The sequence below is a fragment of the Rhopalosiphum maidis genome, chromosome 1 (genome assembly GCF_003676215.2).
Source record: "Rhopalosiphum maidis isolate BTI-1 chromosome 1, ASM367621v3, whole genome shotgun sequence".
NCBI lineage: Eukaryota > Metazoa > Arthropoda > Insecta > Hemiptera > Aphididae > Rhopalosiphum > Rhopalosiphum maidis.
Genome location: NC_040877.1, coordinates 55,350,238 through 55,372,197, shown reverse-complemented (window position 1 = coordinate 55,372,197; position 21,960 = coordinate 55,350,238). Strand labels below are relative to the sequence as shown.

At 27.9% G+C, this 21,960-nt stretch overlaps 2 protein-coding genes across 2 annotated transcripts; both read left to right on the top strand.

The window, feature by feature from the left end:
- Nucleotides 1–552: 552 nt before the first annotated feature.
- LOC113548536 lies at nt 553–3,224 on the top strand. Its single transcript, XM_026949476.1, has 4 exons — nt 553–876; nt 942–1,057; nt 2,621–2,712; nt 2,790–3,224. Exons 1-4 carry the CDS (start codon nt 784–786, stop codon nt 3,104–3,106), a joined length of 618 nt encoding a protein of 205 aa, XP_026805277.1. The 5' UTR covers nt 553–783; the 3' UTR covers nt 3,107–3,224.
- Nucleotides 3,225–3,532: 308 nt separating this feature from the next.
- On the top strand, nt 3,533–14,755 carry LOC113550541 (neurexin-4). The gene is made up of 29 exons (XM_026952445.1): nt 3,533–3,605; nt 3,671–3,838; nt 3,896–4,097; nt 4,168–4,352; nt 5,774–5,941; nt 6,633–6,801; nt 6,894–7,009; nt 7,080–7,502; nt 7,578–7,888; nt 7,954–8,209; nt 8,272–8,502; nt 8,564–8,736; nt 8,801–9,035; nt 9,091–9,291; nt 9,354–9,527; nt 9,607–9,832; nt 9,894–10,141; nt 10,273–10,551; nt 10,612–10,761; nt 10,878–11,096; nt 11,160–11,309; nt 11,370–11,520; nt 11,722–11,893; nt 11,973–12,132; nt 13,444–13,622; nt 13,686–13,782; nt 14,005–14,177; nt 14,263–14,425; nt 14,479–14,755. The coding sequence occupies exons 1-29, from the start codon at nt 3,533–3,535 to the stop codon at nt 14,562–14,564; spliced, it is 5,538 nt and encodes a 1,845-aa protein (XP_026808246.1). The 3' UTR covers nt 14,565–14,755.
- Nucleotides 14,756–21,960: the final 7,205 nt, after the last annotated feature.

The following is a 21,960-nucleotide window of genomic DNA, read 5'->3' as shown; positions in this document are numbered from 1 at the left end:
AAATAGTTAAAAAATCATGAGAATAAATGCTTGGTAAAATTTCAAGTGCTTATAGCTATTAGTTTTCGAATTAAACAGAATACCAAATTTGATTTTGTCAGAAACTAAAAATTCCTATTTTTTACGATTTTTTTGTGGTATTGAGAATTTTTTATTATTAAACTTCTGATCAACCATTACAGCTAAATCACTAAATTTCTCAGTAGGTACCCAGTGATTAAATTATTGGTATCTTGTCTCTAAAGTTTTCCATTTAATTGAAAGCAATTTTATTTACTTTAAAAGTAAATAAGCATCTAATAACTGTTAATAGTATAATTTAAAATTTTAATACATAGTATCTAGCCACCTAGGTATCATTTAACTAAATTTTAAATCAAACTAGTTATGGTTGTATAAGTTACAACTATATAGTCTTTATATTCCCGCTCGTTTATTATCAATACAATATTACAATACCATAGAATAGATAATACCACAGAACAATGATTATTGTTAAATTTCTGATATCAAATTTTATAATTTAAAGAATAGTTGTTAAAAAATACAATGATAAGTGATAACTTCTAAAACTAACTAAAACTATGTAATAAATAAATATTAATGAGTCATGACAACTGACGAGTTAGATCTAATTTGTCGTGTAATAAGTAATTACCACTGAATTTCATAAATAATAATTAATAATACACGTACATAGTTAACTTCCTATTTTTTGATCTTTTATAAACTTGATTCATTTATTATTATTTTAAATTGTTGGTTGGATGACACAATAATATTATGTCCAGTATAGAATCAAAAATTAAAAATCGCTCTGCGAATTACAAACGTGGTAAAAATCGAGATGTCAATTTTCGAGATATCATGAGACATGTAAGTATAAATGCTAATAATATGTTTTTTATGTATTAATTAAATATATTTATTTTAATTTTTAGAGGTACAAAAGTATTATTAAGAACAAACGAGAGTCTCTTTTAGAACAAGTGCGCAATGTTGCGTATGAAATGCGAGAAAATGAGGTCACTTCATTTATTGACAAGACATGCATAAAGTAAAATTATTTCTTAAACTATATTACTTATATGTCTTAATATATATATATATATATATATATATATATATATATATATATATATGATATGTGCAGTAATATTGTATAGTACATTTAAGTTTAAAATTTTAAACAATGTTAAGATGAAAAATAAAATGTAAGTAGATTTAGTTTACATGTAATTAGGCACTGTTGACTGTTAGTCTTAACAACTTTGTAGTCACATGTTATGATGGTAAATCTTTAATATTTAAAAACCATTTTGAGTGGGTAGCTAAAAGAAAATAACTATTTGATAAATTTGTTATGGAAAAGGTCTTCTAACCATTTGACACCATAAAGTATTTCATAATCCATTATCATCTATCCGGGATTCACTATATATATATATAAATTGATGTATGTTTGTATGTAGTTTATTGACTTGAGAACTATTGAATCAATTGACACTAAATTTTTCACACATACTTCAAACCTGTAAAGTATTTTTGCTTAATTTGTCTACCCATATAGTTTGCTATAAAGTGACTTTCATACAAATTTAATTTTGACATGCAAAAAATGAATACTTTTTTTTTTTTTGAGATTGGTTACAGAAATAATATAAAAATTGATTAATAATATAGACTAGTGAATCACTAAACAGTTAAGTACAGAATTTTCATACTTATTAACGTAAAAAAACGCATTTAAATATATTGATTTGCCACAGAAAAATTATGGGTGATATGAAACTATTGAGACTTTTGGAATAGACTGTACATTGCTATAGGATTAAAAAAAAATAGAATAATATTTATCTAAAAAAGAACAACAAAAGACTCAAAAACTGTTTGGCTTATTTGACAAACATTTCACTCATTTCAGGGATTAATATTAGACATATTGGGAACATTTAGAGAGTAGTTTAAATCTAAACCTAACTTCATGTTTAAAAATATATCAAATGCTGTATTATAATCAGGTGGATTGTCCATCTTGGTCAAATTAGCAACAAATCAAGATACACTGTTACTTATTTACTTGTGAATTAAGATACACCAATAAAACACTGTATTTTATGTTGGTTAATTTTTTTTCTGAGTGAAGTCAGTTTATTTAACTAGTACAGTTATGAGTAAAAGCCAGATTTTTTTATGGATCCATAATATATTTTTTGAGTATGTAATTTAAGTATTTTGTGGTGGTAGAAAACGTGGACAATTTTTGACATCAAAAAATTATAACATATTTTAAGGTTTAAGTCTTTTAAGAAGAACTATTTCAAGTAATTACATATGTATTGAGAATATTTTAAGTATAATTTTAAAATATAGTAAAACTTCCATTCAACAAATTATAAAGTTTTCTGTTTAACAACATTTTAGTGAAAAGCATTACTAAATAATAAATAAATTTTTGTTATTCTATTTAACAAATTTCACTAAAAAAATGTTTCACTTTACTTAAATAATTGTTAAATAAATCTTTTCTATAATTATGATAATTTATAAAATCTAGTATTAAATAATATTAAAAATGATTAAAGATGTAATAAAAAAAACATTTTTTTTTTTTAACAAGAATGGATATAGAGGAAGATGATGGATTTCATTCTCTGGATGAAGAAGATAAAATTTTTGATGAAATTAAACAGGAAATCTTAGATGAAGAAAGTATGTATTAATAATTTTAAAATTATATTTTCTTTAAATTGTGTTTTATTTTACAAATATATATATTTATATTATAGTGAAATGGATATGTGAGCAAGATATCGATTATAATATATATTTACAGCATTTACAAAATAATTCTATTGAATGTCCTGTCTGCCACACTGGAAATCTCATAAAAACAACTGTCAATACAATTTCTTGTGATGTATGTCATACATCCATTCAGACATTTCTTGAAATTGATGCGTTAAAAAATAATATGGAAAATACTGCTGCTGAACATTCATGTGTTTGTCAGTCACCAATTGAATGCATTGTTTTTCCGACACCTTATGATAATTCTATGTTTATGTTATGTAACATCTGTCAGTTCCTTTTTCAGATATCATAAGTATAATAATATATAACAAGTTTAAGCTTATAAATTGTATAAAACTTATATTCAAAATTATTTTAATGTATGTATTTTATTGTTTCTGTAGATTAAAATCAATAATATACAAATATTTTGGGTGAATTCTATTAATATATTGACATAATATATAAGATATATATCATGTAATAAAATTGTATTTTATTATTATTTATATAATTTATTGTTCCATTAAGAGTTGTGAGTCACTGAAAAATTGAATTCAATTGACTATTTAATTGAATGGGTTATTATTCTATTGTGAATGTACTATGTAGTCTACAGTTTCCTTTTTAAAACTACATGCTGTAGTTCTAAGTTGATTTAAAATAACTTTACTAATACTCATATAATATATATCTTACTTTTAACATCTGTGCAATAATGTTAATATTTGAGTGAAAAATGCACATTTTTTTTATAACTGTGTTTCTTATCGTAACTGTATTTGATGTAAGAGCACTAGAGAATTTCAAGGGTAAGCTATTATTTTTTTTTATAATATATAATTTATACACTTTAATGTTCATATTTTAAAAATAGAAAGATGTGAAATCCCAATTATGCGTGGCCCGTGTCAAAATTGGATACATAAATGGTACTATGATTCTATTTTACACCAGTGTAGGACTTACATAAGTGGTATTTGCAAAAGTGAAAATATATTTGATTCTGAGGCAGAATGCCTGTATTATTGTGTTGGTGGTAAAAGTAATTAAAAATACTTTTTTAACTTATCAAAATATTCAACGTTTTAATTTGCCCTAGATCATAACAATACATACTTTGTCTCAGAACCTATTGAACAAAAATATGAATATGGTTCATCTACATTAGCACCAATAGCACCAAGTGATAGAGGTGCAGAACTTACATTTTCTGAATCAGGTTATTATACTGTATTTATGATGGCTGAAAACAACGCATTTATACAGCTTGATGGAAATCGTATTCCTACTTTCCAATTAAGGTAAAATTTGGCAACACTAAAATACACAAACTTTTTATTCGTACAATTTCCATTTATTGGAATTTAATAGGCTATGTCGAGAAATATCATTCCAATTTCGTACGCGTTTACCACATGGATTACTTGTTTATCATAGTGTTAAGGATAGACCAACTGGTCTTCCTCCCTATGCATTATATGTAATTGTAGAAAAAGGACAACTTAAAGTAGTTCATGTTTATGGTAAACATTCAACCTCTGTTATAGTCGGAGAAGGTGAGTTATAGATTTAAAATGTACATATTTTATACTAAACATTTAAATGGCATTGTAACTAAAATTGATAAAACAAATCTTTAAAGATATTTTAAGTCTAAAAACACTTAAAAAATGTTAAAATCCTAAAAGAAATTTAACATTTATATTTGAATTTGGTATAAATTATAAAAAATATAAATATTGTAAATATTTACAGAAAAATCTTTTGAAAATGCTTGTTATACAGGACAATATTTATTATTTAAAAATCTATTAATGTTTATAAAAATATATTTTTACATAATTTCCAATCAAAATGAAACATTTTTAAAAAATAAATATTTTTTTTAATAATTTTTATCATTTTAAGTTTTTACTTTTTGAATAACAACATACATTTTTAGTTTCATACTCTAAAATATTATTACCTAGATATTTATTTTTTTTCTGATGAAAGTAATGCCAGCATGGTCTCCGCAGTGTAGTTAATTTAAAACCGAGAAAAAAACTATTTATTATTGTAATTTTTGAAATATTTCGATACATACAAATTTAAAAAATTGAAATTTGTACAAGTAGCTTATGAGTTATCAATAAGTATTTAAAGTTTGATGAAATACTGGGATACCCAACAAAATGTAGATCTATTACTTGACCAATGCTACTGGTCAAAACTTTCAATACTTATAAATTATAATTTATAACTCATAAACTATTGTTCAAAATTCAAATTTTATGTATCTGAAATTAAAAATGTATGTTGTTATTTTAAAAAATAAAAACTTAGTTAAAAAATTGTTTATTTTATTCGATAAGAAATTTCATTGTAAAATATTGTTTTTCAAAAACAATAGATTTTGAAACAATGAATGTTGTTTGATAAAATAATTATCTAATATATATGTAAATGATCACTTGGGAGGCTAGAATTTTAAATCCCACATTGTGCTTAGATTTTGAGCCATTTAATTTAAAAAAGTAAACACTAGTGATTACTAAAACTAAGTTTCTAGAAAATAATCCAACTTAGTAAACTTTATTCTATGAAAAAAAGTATGTGTTTTTGATTGTAGAACTATTATTTTAAGAACATTTATGTTGATTATATTTTATTTTAATTTAAATTATAATAAATCTAAAGTCTTAGATTCATAAATACGAATCTTAAATACATTTAATTCAACTAATAAGATTTAATTTTAAAATTAAATGTTTACTCACTCCAAGCACATTACATATAATTATGTTACTAAATACTATTAGTATATTAGTAATAGGGAACACATATTGATAAATTCAAATCTTGATTTTTTTTTTTTTGTGAGGGGAATGTGAAAAATCTTGTTTTATTTTATAATTATGTAATAAATTACTTAAATCATTTTTTATTTATCTAAGGTAATACCATTTTATAAGATTTTTTTTTATTATTATTTTAGGATTAAATCATGATATTTGGCATACTGTTACTGTACGCATAGATGTACATGGCGCTAGACTTATAGCAAAAGTAGATAATATAAGTGCCGAAAAAATAATACAAGGATTACATAAGTCTAGTAACTATGGCATATCTACAGACTTAACATCTGTAGTTTTAATTGGTGGTATGGACATAATGATTATATTGAAATTAAATTAATTAATTTTCCTTATTCTATTGATGTAATTTATTTATCTTATATTTAATTAAATAAAAAAAAAATTGATTAATTAGATGTATGCGTTGTAAAACTGTATAGATTATAAACAGGCACGTATACAGGGGGGTGGGTTTGAGGGTTCGACCCCCTCCCCTCCGAAATATTTTCGTTTAATGAGGAAAAAATTGTTTTATTATGTTGCGGCACAATTTTTATTACTAAATTTTGTAAATCCCTCCCCGGAAATTTTTTTTTATACGTGTCTGATTGTTAATACATATGTAAATTAATAAAAAACAGATGTATATACATATATATAATGTGCAACATTGATTTTGATTTTATAATATTATATACATAAAATAGGTACTTTCATTACTTAGAACAGTTTTAAAATTTAATTGTAAATTATTGAAAAACAAATATAATTTGATAATATTTTTAACTCACAAAGTCATAACGAACCTACCTAAGTCTTAATTAGTTCTTTATGAATTTATCAAAATTAAATACATACAATGGGTCCTATCATATTTCTTGTTTTATTTTTATGACTTCTCCAAGTTAATCGAAGTATTGTCATACTTAAACTTAAATTGCAGTCCTACAATTATTATTTAAAATTCAACTCTTCATTTCTATATGAATGATTTAGGTTTGAGTCCTGAGGAAAAACTACATGGTGTTAAGTATATTATTGAATCATTTGTTGGCTGCATAAAAGAAATGGTTTTGAGTGCTGGAAAAGCTGCTTCGGATTTATTACCCATCAAACCTTTAATTGCTACAAAACATGATAATGTACAAGAGGGCTGTATAGATAAGTATGGTTTATTTTAAAACCATTTAAGAGTAAATTATTGAAATTTAAAATATATATTACATGCAAGCTAATCACTTTAAACACAAATTCCAGATGTAAAACCGAAGATAATATTTGTTTTCAAGGTAGTCTGTGTATTAATCATTATAATCAATTGTCTTGTGATTGTTTTGGAACTCTTTATGAAGGCGAATACTGTGATATTTATGGTATTATACTCATAATTTTTTTATAAAAAATGTGCTGAATTTACATCATTAGTATACAAACTATTTTCAGTTTCTACTGTATTAACTTTACGAGGTTCTTCCTATGTATCTTATCGTGTTTATGACTGGAAAGATAGGGTTCATTCAAGCATGAATCGTATTAGTTTTATGTTCAAGACTAGATTTGATGATTCTGCTTTGTTTTATGCAAGTGGAGAATCTCATAAACATCACCACATTGCAATATCAATTTATAATGGATCAGTTATTGTTGAAATTGAACTTGGTGATGGAGAGCCTATATTTGCAACTGTAGGTAATAACACAAACTCAAACCAATGGCATAACTTAACAATATTACATAAAGAAAATATGGTTGATATAATGTTTAATGGAGAAACTAAAAATTATATTTTGGCTGGAACACGAAATTATTTATACATAGATCCTGAAATATATTTTGGTGGTGGACCTACACTTTCTAATAAACCCGGTATAATATGAATTATGATTATTATTTCAATTAAAAGTATAATTAATTTAATTAATTAATAATATACAATTTCAGGTTTGAAATCACATAATAACTTTGTAGGTTCTTTAAAATATGTTTTCTTTAATGACATATCAATATTATATGAATTAAAAAGAGGAAATCCAAAAGTGCATTACATTGGATTTTTATCACCGGAATTCACAGAAACTGAAGTTGACATGATTCCTATAACATTACCATTTCCATCTTCACATATTTTATGGCCAGTAGCATCCGTTAACCATATAAGTTTAATGTTTGATTTTAAAAGTCATAAGCATATGGCTATTTTAGTGTCATCACCTGTGACAACATCCACTCAGAATTCTTCAGGATTCTGGGAAGTAAGTGGAAATTTGTGATTAGATATGTTCCTACATAATTAATTAATTAAAAATATTGTTATAAGTTGCGGATGGTAAACAATGAAATACGTTTTGAACTCACGCCATCATCTAGTAAAAATGTCACACAATTAACAACTGTTAAATATGATTTAAACATTGAAGGGTCTTGGCATAAAATTTGTTTAAATTATACTAAAGGGTTACTTACTTTAAATGTAGATGATAAAAATAAGACAACTTTTTTAAATGGCATTCAACATTTTTTGGCTGAACAGACTATAACTATTGGTAGTGGAATTGGAGGCAAAGGAACTTTTGGTATAACATTATTATTTAATTTAATTTAAATTCTTTAAATTTGAAATAAATTATTATTACAGGTCTTGTTGGTTGCATACGAGAAATTTGGTTAGATGGTATATTTTTAGAATCTAGACATATGGTTAGAACTAATAGGACAACTGGCCAAGTTTCTATTGATAATTGTCAATTAGTAGATCCATGTAAGAGGCCAAATGCTTGTGAACATGATGGTAAATGTTCTGTCGTTGATGATAATGTAATATGCGACTGTAAAGGAACAGGATACATTGGAAAAAATTGCCATTTTGGTAAAAATACATATAATCACTTATAATTCAAACAGATATCAATATAATTGAATTGATTTAGCACAGTTTCGTAAGACATGCGAAGAACTTGCTCTTTTAGGTTATACTAAGCCTGATGTATATCTCATTGATATTGATGGAAATGGAAAATTTCCCCCTGCTCATGTTAAATGTGAATTTGGGGCTCAAGGAGATTCAAAAACTATTGTTGAACACAATTTACCCAGTCAGATTGTAAAATAATTTTAATACTGTATCTTATAAATATAAATACTAATCTAAATGTTTAAAAATTAAGGATGTTAGAAGTGCAGCAGAATCAGATTTTAGCTTTACTATAACCTATAGAGATTTTCCACCAGAGATGTTGAAGGAGCTTATATCACATTCCTTACATTGTAGCCAGTATATAAAATATGATTGTTATAAAGCTCCATTAGATCTCCATTCTGCAACATGGTTTACTTCTGCTGCTCAAGAAGAGCTAATTAATTTTATTGGTTATGCTAAACGAGGATCTTGCCCATGTTCAAGTATTTTTATGTTCATTTTTAATACAGTATTTTTTCACATGATATTTGTTTTTAGTGAACAAAACATGTTCAAATCGTACTCATTCATGTAATTGTGATTTTCCTGATGCAAAATGGCATTCAGACGAAGGACATTATTTAACTTCTAAATATGGAGGATTAGGAATCACAAAAATGGTATTTTTACAACAAGAACATTTACAGCTCGATGCTTTAGGACGTATTACTTTAGGGCCACTTGAATGTGTTGAAACAAGTTAGGTTTAATACAAATATATTTGAAAAGCTTTATTAAAAATAAATGCTTTATATTTTTAGACACTCAAAAGTATGTCGTAACATTTACAACTAGCCAATCATACATAGAAGTTCCAGGTTGGAGAAAAGGAGACATAGCATTCAGTTTTAGGACTACTGGTGAAAAAGCAATTTTACTTTATCAACCACCGATTCGAAGACAACACCCTTCTTTTATGGTCGCTCTCACGAGTGGTATATTTTTTATGTTTTTAAAATTTAACTTTTCTTATTATTTTATTAATATATTTACTCATGACACTATAACTTTTAGATTTTAAATTAACTTTTAATTTTACATTAAATTCTGGAAAATCAAGAGACATGGAAGTAAAATCTAGACGGCGTTTAAATAATGGCGAATGGCAAAAAATTTGGATTGATTATAACTCTCATCATGTACGCTTTATGATTAATACAGATTATGAAATGATCGATTTATTGCCAAATGAAAAATTTGGTCCTTTTGAAGGAAGTATGTATATTGGAGGTGCTACAGAGTAAGTTTATTACTTATTTATTATTATTCTGTTCACCATAAAAATATTAAATTTTCTCTAGAGACCTACTTCAAGTTACAACTGTAAGTCAAGGTTTGATAGGATGTTTTCGAGGACTGGTAGTGAATGGTGAAATTTTAGATATATATTCATATATGAGTGTTCATTTATCAGAAATTATAAAAGAATGTAAACCATCCTGTGCTCCAAATCCATGTAAAAATGGAGCGAAATGCAAAGAACTGTGGAGTACATTTCAATGTGTTTGTGAAAACCCTTGGGCCTATAGTGGAATATATTGTGAAAATAGTTAAGTACCAATTAAAAATAATAATAAAAATATATTATTCCAATATTCAGTTTTATGTACTTATTAGTTATTAGTTTATTACTTATTAATTATTATATTAAATGTCTATTATTTACCATTCATTATTTAGATATCAATACACAAGGTTTAACATTTATTACAAGAGAGTCATATTTTAAACGGAATTATTTTATCAATAATATAACAGAACTAAGTCAAGAGTCTTATTATAAACTTTTGACTAAAGATATTTTAATGAATTTAAGAACATATGATGAAAACTCTTTAATATTACACGCAAATGATCATTTAAACAATTTTGTGCAACTTTTTATTATGAATGGAAATTCTGTGGTATTTGTGTTTAATCATTCTCATAAAATTTACAATATAACCGTAAAATATCCAGGTAGCTTATGAGTTATATATCATGTATGTATTAATCAAATAATTAAATTAAATAATTTAGGTTTAAATCGAGGAAAATCTATTCAACTAGCTTTAGTGAGAACAGAAAATGTTACTATGTTATATGTCAATGAAATAAATAGTTCTGTTCCAGTTGGATATAGTCTATTGATTAATTATACTAGCAAACCTTGGATAAATCCTGAACTTGGTAGGTCTATATGGTTTATAAATACTTTTTAAAAAGTTCTATACAATTGTAATCGGTACATAATTATTTACAATGTATTACATTTTTATTTGACTTTGTTTATTTATTGTTACTAGAGGTTTTATCACCTCAAAGACCACCTGCTCCTCCTACAGAATACTTTCAAGTAAATATTGGTGGATTTGATCCAGAAAATTTAATTAGTAGTAAAAAAGAATCTGTTCGGTTGTCTGGATATGTTGGTTGTGTACGAGGATTAAAAATAGATGATTTTGTAGTCAGTTTCAGCAGTCTTGGCTTGGCAAATTCTTCATTTAATACTTCTAAAGAAAAAGGTATATATATAAATCATAAATATTATTAACTTATATCAGTTTTTAATTATTTTAATCTTATAGAACTTAGAGGCATAATATCTGGCTGTAACATGAAATGTGACGAGCAACAGCCTTGTAAAAATAAAGGAATTTGTATTGAAAATTTTGAAAAAGGAGGTAGTTCATGTGATTGTGAACATACATCTTATTATGGAGATTTTTGTGGTTTGGGTAAAGATACTTTTTACTTGTTAACTTTCTTACTTAGTCACTAAAACTTCTGATGTTTAGATAAAGGAGCAGATTTTAGTGGCGTTTCGGTTTTACGTCGAAAATTTCTTCTTGAAGGACCAGTTACTCAAGTAAAGTTAAATCTAGCCTTCTCAAGTAGTGACAAGAGACAACGAAGCACAGTTTTATTGCTTATCCAAACAGAGAACAAGTAAAATGTTGTTTGAATTTTAATAAATAATCCATATTCTACAAGGGAATTGTTTGAACAATTATTTTTGTATATACATTATGATATACTATTATATTTCTTTAAATATGTTTAATTATATTATATTATAATACAATAAAAGATATTTTATTTTAAATTGAGATTATTACCTATACAAAATGTAATAAAATTGTTATGTAGGAGAAGTTACTATTTAATAGTTGCATTAAACGAAAAAGGTGAAATGATATTTGAAGAAGATCGTGAGGGTACAGGAGGAGCATTTGGTGCACACATTAAAGATAGAAACTTTTTAAATGGAGCACGACACTCGGTTTACTATAAACGTACTGAATCTAGCTCAATACTTATGGTAAACTATGTTTGCTTAAGTGTTTGAACGCACTTATAACTAAAGAATTATTTATTAATTATTATTATTATTTTCTTAGGTTGATAGAGATCCTATAGAACTAAAAAAGATTCCAGTTTTAAGTTTAACTGATACATTAACAGATATCACGGCTGGAGATAATGAAGTACAAATTGGTGGACTTAATACAACTGACCCACGATTTGCTTCTTATACAAGTTATAGTGGATGCATTTCAAGTAATTTGTATACTTAAATTAATATTGGTAAAATGTAGGATATTAGTAGCTAGCTATTTTATTGGTTTAAATCTTAATCTATATAATAAAATTGAGTGTTTGCTTTTTCAAGGAAATAAGTGTTTTCTTTAACTAAACAATGATTCATTTTAAATTCAACATAGTCATTAGTCTAGCTCTAAAACTTACCTAAAATTATCATATTTACACCACCATCAGTGATCTTGGATCACTAGGAGTTCTGAAAAATCATTGACATTTTTTTATTTCTTTCTACATTTGTTGTGGATAGAATTATTTTTCTAAACAGTGATATAGTGTAAATTATTTTGAAATGTTCGAAAGCAGCTATCAAATGATATCCTATCTGTTTTATTTTATTTTATTATTGATAATTTTTTTGGTGTTGAACATTTTTTTTATATTTTTTACAACTTTGTGGGAATTATTTGTACATAATTCATTCAAATGTGGATTTTACACATGCTATTTTGAAGTATGTAAAAGCATTTAACACGGCAAGTTTATGATAAAAGAATACAAGATTATTATTTTTTGAAATATCGATATTGAATCTAATTATTTAAATGTATTTAACAATAGTATGACAATTCAAGTATTTTTCATAAAAATAGAGATTTTTTTTGTTTAAGTAAAAGAAACAAAAATAATAATTAAATCATAATTCAGATAATACCTGCTTGTTACAAACATAATATTTTTATCTCTTTTGTTATGTATTAACTAATATATATATATATATATATATATTTCAATTAACCAACACTTTTGTATAGTGTATATTATTCTATAGTTGAACCTTAACCACGTATTCATACATATTTAAATAGTATTCAGAATTTGAATAATTGTTTTGTACTTTAAATGTAATAATTAATTCTGACTGTTATTAATTATTACCGGTTCAATCTTAATTTATCAATTACAATTCATAATTATTAAATATTTATTGTACATATAATAGCGTCATGGTAATCAGAACATAGACTAATCCGAAAGACGTGGTAATTCAAACAGCTTCGAGTGTACATCACCATTGTTATAATATTTATTGTACTCAAATAATTAATACGCAAATTAATAAAAAAAAATTTTAAACTAAAAATGCAAGAAAATTTATTTTGTAACAAAGTTATAGGTAATCTGAACAAACCCTTGTCTCAATTCCCTTTGGATTGTCACGACGCCACTGTACTTATTTTGTTTTTATTTATAAATATATTTATGTGGATAAATATTTTATAAATAATATTATGGTATATCTTAGTAAAATATATATTTTAATTTTAGATGTATTTTTGGAAGTAAATTATAATGCCATGAGACCTTTAGATGAATATATGCTATTTACAAAAACTGGTAGTGAAAAAGTAAATGTAACAAATTCTCAAGGAGTTCGTAGTGCTCAGTGTGCTTCTTTTGATGATATACACAAACCTAGACCTGGACCTTCACTTAACATAAGCTATGTATGAATTATTTTTTTCTTTAAGCTTGCTATTTTTTTCTTTTAAATGCTTTATTATTTTTAGGGAGTTGATCAGACTTGGGTCTTGGATCCTCCAGCTCGAATGCCTTATGATTCTAAATATGCAAAAGTGTTTACACAACAAGATAATACATTTAATGGTAAGTTAAAATTTGAAGGTGACTTTTTGAAAAAGTAAACTCATAGTATACATGTTATATGTTTAATGTTTATATGTATTATGTACCTACTACCTATCTAATAACTTGTAGCACAAAATATTAATAATATTTAAGTTAAGATTTAATTAATTATAAATTATTAGTTCTAAGTGTTTATTTATACAATTTATTAATATGAGCATTTGTTTTTTATTTTTAAAGTTGTTGCAATGGCAATGGCCAGTATCTTATCGTTAGTCATAATATCTGTGTCATATCATGCATATCATACTAATGTTAAATGGAAGAAACGACGAGATGAAGAAATTAATGCTGAAATAGCACGAAACAAACGGCAGTCAATTCAAATGCAAGAGGGATACAAACTTGTTAAAGTATAGTACAGTTAAATATTTATTAATTTATTCAATATTGTACTTAATAACTGACAGTAACAATTTATTCTTACTTCATATTCAGGAAGATAAGCTTCAACTTAATGGAATAAATATGGAAATGAAATCATTATGTAAACAGCCATCGCCTATTGTTCGATTCTATACTCCTGCAGATGAAGATAATGAAGGTTTAAAAGGAAAAGAATTACGAATTGAGCCTAGATTAAAACATTCAGCTATACGAGGTATATATTTTTTCAATAATAAATTATAAAAACTATATGCATTAATTGTATAGGTTATTTAAACAAAATAGACAAAACTTGGGAGCCTATTCAAGAAACATCTGAAATATTAGAAGAAATTACTGAAGATAAACAATAGTGTCAATTAATCTTACTAATCACCATAAAAAAATGAATGTTAAATGCATTTATATCTTAAAATTTGTGTTGTACATTTTATGAAGATAAGTATGTATTTTGATGGAAAATAGTAATTTCATGTTTGTCAACCTTTAATCTTAAATCTTTAAATTTTTGTATTATGTGTAAGTACCTATGTACTAAAGTTAATGCCTCATTATTTGAATAAAATATATAGACTTAAGAGTTATCTATTTATTATTTAATCATTGAATATTTATTTAATATACAAACAATAATAAATTGTACATATTCATTGCCTCCATAGGGGTTTTTCTCAGCATGATCCAGTATTTCTCTATGAGTAAATAAAATAAAATAATTAATATAATACATATAATTCATGCAATATTATGTATTCTGTATTCAATAAACTAAGTAAGTAATAACAAATTATCATTTTTTTTTTTTTTTTGAAAAATAAATTACACATCTTGTACTGTTTGTGATCTAAATTCTAAATCATTAATTTAATAATATTTCATGTTTATTTTATAATTTTCATTGTTTGTGTTATAGTCCAAGATAAATTGTCATTGTAAACACTGACCAAAAAAAGTTTTCGAGTTATTTAAGCAATGTAGATAGTAATTATCAACATACACCAGACATAGTATATAATAACTATAGTTATTATTTATTATAGTATTATAATACTGAAAGTTTTCAGTGAACAAAGTACATAGTTACATAGATAATTGACATTTATATTTTTATTTAATATGTTATCAAGAGATTTGATTAGTAGAAAAAAAAATTGAGAATATTTGATTTATATAAATTTTTATTGAATATTGAAACATACGATTATATTTTTTTAAACCAACTTTTTTTTTTCGATTTTAATTCTTTTAAATGTAACATGAGTTCATCATATTTAAATTTACTTAAATATATACTGTTAGTATTTCTAACATCTAAAATAATAATAATAATAATACATTTATTTTCTATTAAAAAAACAACACGTGTAGGTACTGCACAAGTGTAACATGATACTAAATTCCATACACAAACAATATTAAGGCAGTATGTATACTGTTGGCTATGATAATATGTTAAATTTGTAGCATTAAGTCTGAAGTTTATAATAATTGCAATATAAATTGTTCGTTATCGAGTTAACGAATAACTATGTGGTTTTCGTTCTGAATGCCCACAAAATACCTAATTAACTACTAATGAAACTACTTATAAAAAATGTCGTAACCTGTGAGGTAAAACATAGTGCCCGAAATTTCTGTATTTTGCTACTTCTCACTTCAGACCATCTAATTTAAAAGAAATTATAAAACATAACACACTAAATTACTCTAATATTCACTTTGATTGCCCACACTAGGTTTAGCATTTTATACGATGACTAGTTTGTACGGGTATTAAATTAGGGTGTCCCGTTTAAAATGAGATTGTCCCTTTTTTGATCATCATGTCCCGTTGTCCCGACAAACTTTGAACGGGATGCTTTTTATCCAGTTTTTAGAAGATGGTTCCGTTTTAATCCCGTTTTTACATATTACATTGTATTTTTAAAATAAATTGATCTATGATACAAATCTAGAATAGTTATATAACCAAATTTATAAATAACAGATAACAGTTTTTGTAATACAAGAATTAAGGACCGATGCTTATGAACTATTAAATTAGCGATAGTGTTTAATAATAAAAAGAAAATTTTCCTAATTGTTTTAAAAAATTGTATTAGTTTTGAAATGCATAACATTGTGTTGATTAATGATACTAAAAAAAATAAATATTTCTAAACATTCGAAAACTTTTTTATTTAGATTAGGTTAATTAACTCAAAAAAGTAAAGTAACAATAATTTTTTGAGGGGAGTGGGGTGTAACAATTGTCCCGTTTTTTTATTTTTTTTAAATGGTCACCCTATATTAAATATTTATTATTTACTTTACCTAAATATCTCAGCATTGTATTACAATGACTGATGTCTGATTTGTCAATTTATTGGCGGAAATTGTATCCACGGTCCACGATGGCTATGCACCAGAATTGCCTATCCAAAACGCCATAATAACCAAGTATTATTGAAATTCATTAAAATATATAGAAATATAAAGTTTATTTAAGCATTTTAAAATGTTAACATATCAATTACATTTTAAATACACAACGATAAAAATCAGAGACAACAGCGCAAGAGGTAAGAAGCTACAACGGTCCTCTATGGGCAGTGGCTGAAACTATGTTTTACTCGACCTGACAACGTCCGCGGGTGGCTGAGGTTACAACAGCCCGAAAGGTAAGGCGGCGTGTGACCAAACCTGCCGACGGCCGCAATCGAGCTACCCACGGGTCAAAATGACCGTGACGATGCAGTCGATGAACGAGTGCTCAATGTCGGCCTGCATCAAGTCGTACGCTCAACGACCGTCAACCGTGTCCAAATTGCCGGCCAGCAGGACCAACTGGCAACACTTGTCCCCATGTGCGTAGGTATCGCAGTAACCATTCGCAGCATTATGGCTGTTTCCAGTTTCCCCGATGGAGTGATGATAATATCCTCACGTACGTAGAAATGATCGTCGGCCCTTGCACGTACGAACAATGCAATAACGATTGTCAGATCATCCAAAAATTATGATCACTACAGTGTCCCACATGAAAACCATCGTCTTTGTTTGGAAATATTCAGAAAACGCAAGACGAAAATCGCGTCAGTGTAAAGGATTTGATGCAAGTCCATCGTACACCGAAACCGCAGTAATAACTAATAAGAAAGACGGTCTAGTGCAAAGTATAATCACTCTACAGTACAGTGTATGTGTCGAGTGGGTCTCTATAATGGATAGGTATGGTATTTTTTATTATTCGAAAATTTTTAATTGAGTACGCAAAACCATTTTGAACGGAGATATGGTCAGCCTATATACCACTTAGTAGGTATGTAATATTATTTCATGATGTGTGTTTTTATATTCATATTGAAATAATTTATTTTACTATTAATATTACGGTTGGTTGATTTATTTTTTGTCAAAAACTTTGTATTTATATCATATTATCAGGGGTACATTTAAGAGAGGGGCGTATGAGGCCCGTGCCCCCCCCCCATTCGCCGTATTTTATACTTATTTTTAGTATATGAGATATTTTACAACTCTACACGCCCCATGTACACAAATTTGAAATTTTTGTTTGTAAACCCCCCCCCCCCCCATAAAACATTTCTAAATACGCCCCTGCATATTATTGATATTTAATTATTATCATAAGTATTTATTTATATCATATTATATTTATTGATATTGACTTTTGATTTAATAACATCTTGCCATAAAACAATTTGTGAAGTTTTATGGTTTAAATAGGCAACAGCTTAAAACCAAGAACTATTGTACCAATTTTTTCACGGTTTTTTTTTTGTAATTCTTCAATAGCTTATTATAACTCAAAAAATGGTTTTTAGGTGTTAAAATAAATTCAAACATAATTTTTGTTGTTAACATTGGTAACACAGATGAAAAAACAATTATTATTAATATTTAAATAAGTATGTTCTTCAATTTATCATTCTAATCTATCTATGGGCGCCTTATTTTAGCAGTAGGTACTGGAAATGTTGTTTATCTATTCGCACTACACTAAATGATAGCATTAGCGCCATTAGCCATTAGGCAACCATATATGAACACTGATGCATTTTTTATGCAACTAATAAAGTATAATAATATCCATAAAAGTTTCAAGTCCTTATAAAAATATACTTAAATATTGTAAATATTTAAATTTCTAATTCATATAAAATTAAATGCACATACAACTTATGTGGAATCTTTCATAACATTTTTAAGCTTTTAGATCTATCAGAGAAATATTTTTATCAACAATAATTAAAAAAATACTGAAAGTTACCTATAGTTTTTGTTTGAATAAAAAAGCGTGATAAATTAGTATAAAGTTCCTCATAAGTTTTTCTAGCCACAATTAAAAATGATCGTAAATAAATTCAATAACCCTGGGTCCTAAGCTTTCGTAGCATAGAACTTCTAATCTTAATGTGGTTGTCCGGTTTGTAATTAATTAATTGTGAATTGTGTTTTTAACTTTTTTTTAAAAATATGACTTTATTTTGAAATATTACAATCTATACAGGGGTGTACAATAAGTAATAATTATGGTGAAAAGAAATAAACTATGAACTAAAGATAACATGGTAGGAAATCTCTCATTAGAGACACCTAGTGGCTTTACAATAAAATTTACAATTTATTACGATAACATTTAATTTAACAATTTATACAATTTTTTTTAAGTCCCGGCACCAATTCCGCTTGAGTCGTCTAGTTGGATTTCCGGGTAGTGCTGGTGTAGCAAGGTCCCTGATGAGCTGGTTGGGGTTGGATTGAAGTTTTGCGTGAAAGTGTTTATAGTATATGGTAGCAGTTTTGTTGATAGAGCGGATTTTTAGGTCAGAGTTTATTGCATTGTTGAAGATATACCAGGGTGCTCCAGTTATTATACGACAGCAGATATTCTGGAAGGCTTGGATAGTTTTCTTATTCGATATTTTAGCAGAACCCCAGATTACTACCCCGTACACCCAGAGTGGTTGTAGAAGAGTTTTATATAATATGAGTTTAAGTGGTAATGCTAGATTTGAGCGTAGGAGTGGCCTTAGTAGATGAAGTCTTGAGTTTAGCTTTTTGCGTTTGTCTTTTAGATGAGATGACCATGTTAGACGTCTGTCGAATATTAATCCAAGGTATTTCACTTCGTTTGAGTGTTATTCATTGATATAGGAGGGCAGTTATGGGGCCTGAGTGCAAATGTGACGAAGAAAGACTTCGATTCGTTGACTTTAATTTTCCATTTGGTGAACCACTGAGAAAGAGTGTCAATGTGTAATTGTAATTGAAGGCTTGCAGTGATATGATCAGAAGCTGTAGATAAAAGCACAGTATCGTCTGCGTAAGTTCCAATGGTTGTTTTTTCTGAGGTGAGTAGATCTGATGTGTAAATTATGATCAGGAAAGGTGCTATGTCGCTGTCTTGCGGGACCTCAGCAGCAATGGGGAATTGTTTTGAATGTTGAAGATTGTGGCGAACCTTGAATGTGCGGTTGTCCAAGTACGATTTTAAGAAGAGATAGTAAGGAGCGGGAAATAAAGTTTTTAATTTGATGAGTAATCCCTCGTGCCAGACGGTGTCAAAAGCTTTGGCAATATCCAAAAATACTCCAGCGCAGTATTTTTTTGTTTCCAAAGCAGTTGAGATAGTATCAGCAACTCGGTGTAGCTGGTGCGTTGTAGAATGGTTTGCACGAAAACCAAATTGGAAGTTAGGCAAGTTTTTGTTTTCATTGGCAATGACAGAGAGACGCTTTAGTAATATTTTTTCCAGATTTATTCCTAGAACTGGTAGAAGACTTATGGGTCTGTAAGAGGAAGGATTTTCAGGTGGTTTGCCAGGTTTGAGTATGGTTACGATAACTGAGGATTTCCAAGTTGTTGGGAAATAGGAAAGTCGGAGGGTAGCGTTGTATATATGAGTTAGATGAATTATTGTTTTAGCCGGTAGGTTTTTTATAACTTTGTTGGTTATAAAATCGTGGCCAGGAGATTTCCTGTTGGCCAATTTTTTTATTATCCCTCTTATTTCAGCTGGTAAGATAGGTTTTGTCGGTAGGGCCATAGGTAGTGGAGAGAGGAGTGACTCTGTGACCATTTAAAGATGTAGAGGTGGTGGTGAGATTGTGTGTGGTATGAATACTGTTGATAGCTTATTTGCTAGTATATCTGCTTTTTCAATGTTGGTAACTGCTAAGGTGTTATTTGGTCGTTGTAGAGGTGGTGTAATTTCCTTTAATCGGAGAATTGTTTTTGTTTTGCGCCAAAGTGAGCCATTTTTAAGTGAGAGATTTTGTAGATAATTTTTGTAGGAGTCGTTTTTGTGTTTTTTTAGAAGAGATTTAAGTTTGTTTGAAAGCATGTTGTACCTTGACTTGTCATCTGGGTAGTGAGTTCGTTGCCAAATCGATCTTGCTCTGCGTTTGTCAGCTAGGAGTTTTCTAAGCTCTGGGGTGAGATTGGATGATGGATAGTTGCTTGGTCTCATGGTTGATGAATCTTTGGCTGACACTTGTATATCGTTAGTGAGCTTATTTATTGCACTATCAATGTTAGAAGGTGATTTTAACTTAATATTTAGTATTGTTTTTTTCGAAAGTATGTCTCTGAATTTATTCCAGTTTGTAAATCCAGGAGTGGTAGTTGGTCGATTTGGTTTCATTAGAGGTTGTGCTCCTATATGTAGTAGAACTGGGGTATGGTCTGAAGCTGGGTCATAAAGATTAGTGATGTTTGCTGTGAAACGATTGGGTAAGTTGGTAATGAAGAAGTCGATCGTATCTAGATGACGATTGGCATGCGACGACCAATAAGTCGGAAAGGGACTTGATAAGACTTTGAGGTGTTTTTGTGTTATGAGGTTGTGTAACGCTCGGCCCCTAGTGTCGTGGAATGGCTCCAAGTTTGGTATTTGGCATTGAAGTCCGCGCCCAGAATATAACTATGGTTTAGAGATTGGAGAAAAATTATAAGTTCTGGTGTGGGAAATGAAATTCCAGGAGGGAAATAACAAGATGCTATGGAGATAGGAACAGAGTTTATCTTTAACGTTGTGCTGGCTGACTGAATATTGAAGCTCATGAGAGGTGGCAGAGGAGAGTGTTCAATTTGATTGGAGATTATTAGAGCAGCTCCGCCATGTGCTGTTCCATCAGGGTGATCAGCTCTTAAAATTTCATATCCATGAATTTTGAGTGTAGAAGATTTCACGAGGTAAGTTTCGGAAATAAGCGCTATTTAAATTTTTTTCTCATTGAGCATGATTTGGAGCTCATTTAAATACTGAAGAATACCGTTGGCGTTCCATAAAAATATGGTAAGTGGTTTTGTTGAATTAGTTGCCATTTTTAATAAGTTTATCAATGATGGTAGTTAGCAGTGAAACGAGTGGGTTTATTAATGTTTTTAAATCATTTATGAATGAAGATAGTTAGGTTGTGAGGTCTAGATTCTGATTTTGGTTGTTGGTTTGAGAGTGTGGATTTGATTCACTATTGAGAGGAGGGAAATTCAGTGAGTCCGTTGGAGGAGGGAGATTATGATTAATGAAATTTGAGGTTTGATGGTGTTGGTTTTTATTATTCCACGTATTGTTTTTGGATTGAGTTAATTTTTTTTTTAGGTCATTATGCGTTTTACACCCTTTATAGTTGGCCGGGTGGCTGCCGTTACATAAAGCACATTTAGCAGGGGAACTGCGGTCCTTAGTACAATGCAAAGATTCATGGTCTAAGCCACATCTAACGCAACGAGGAGTATGAT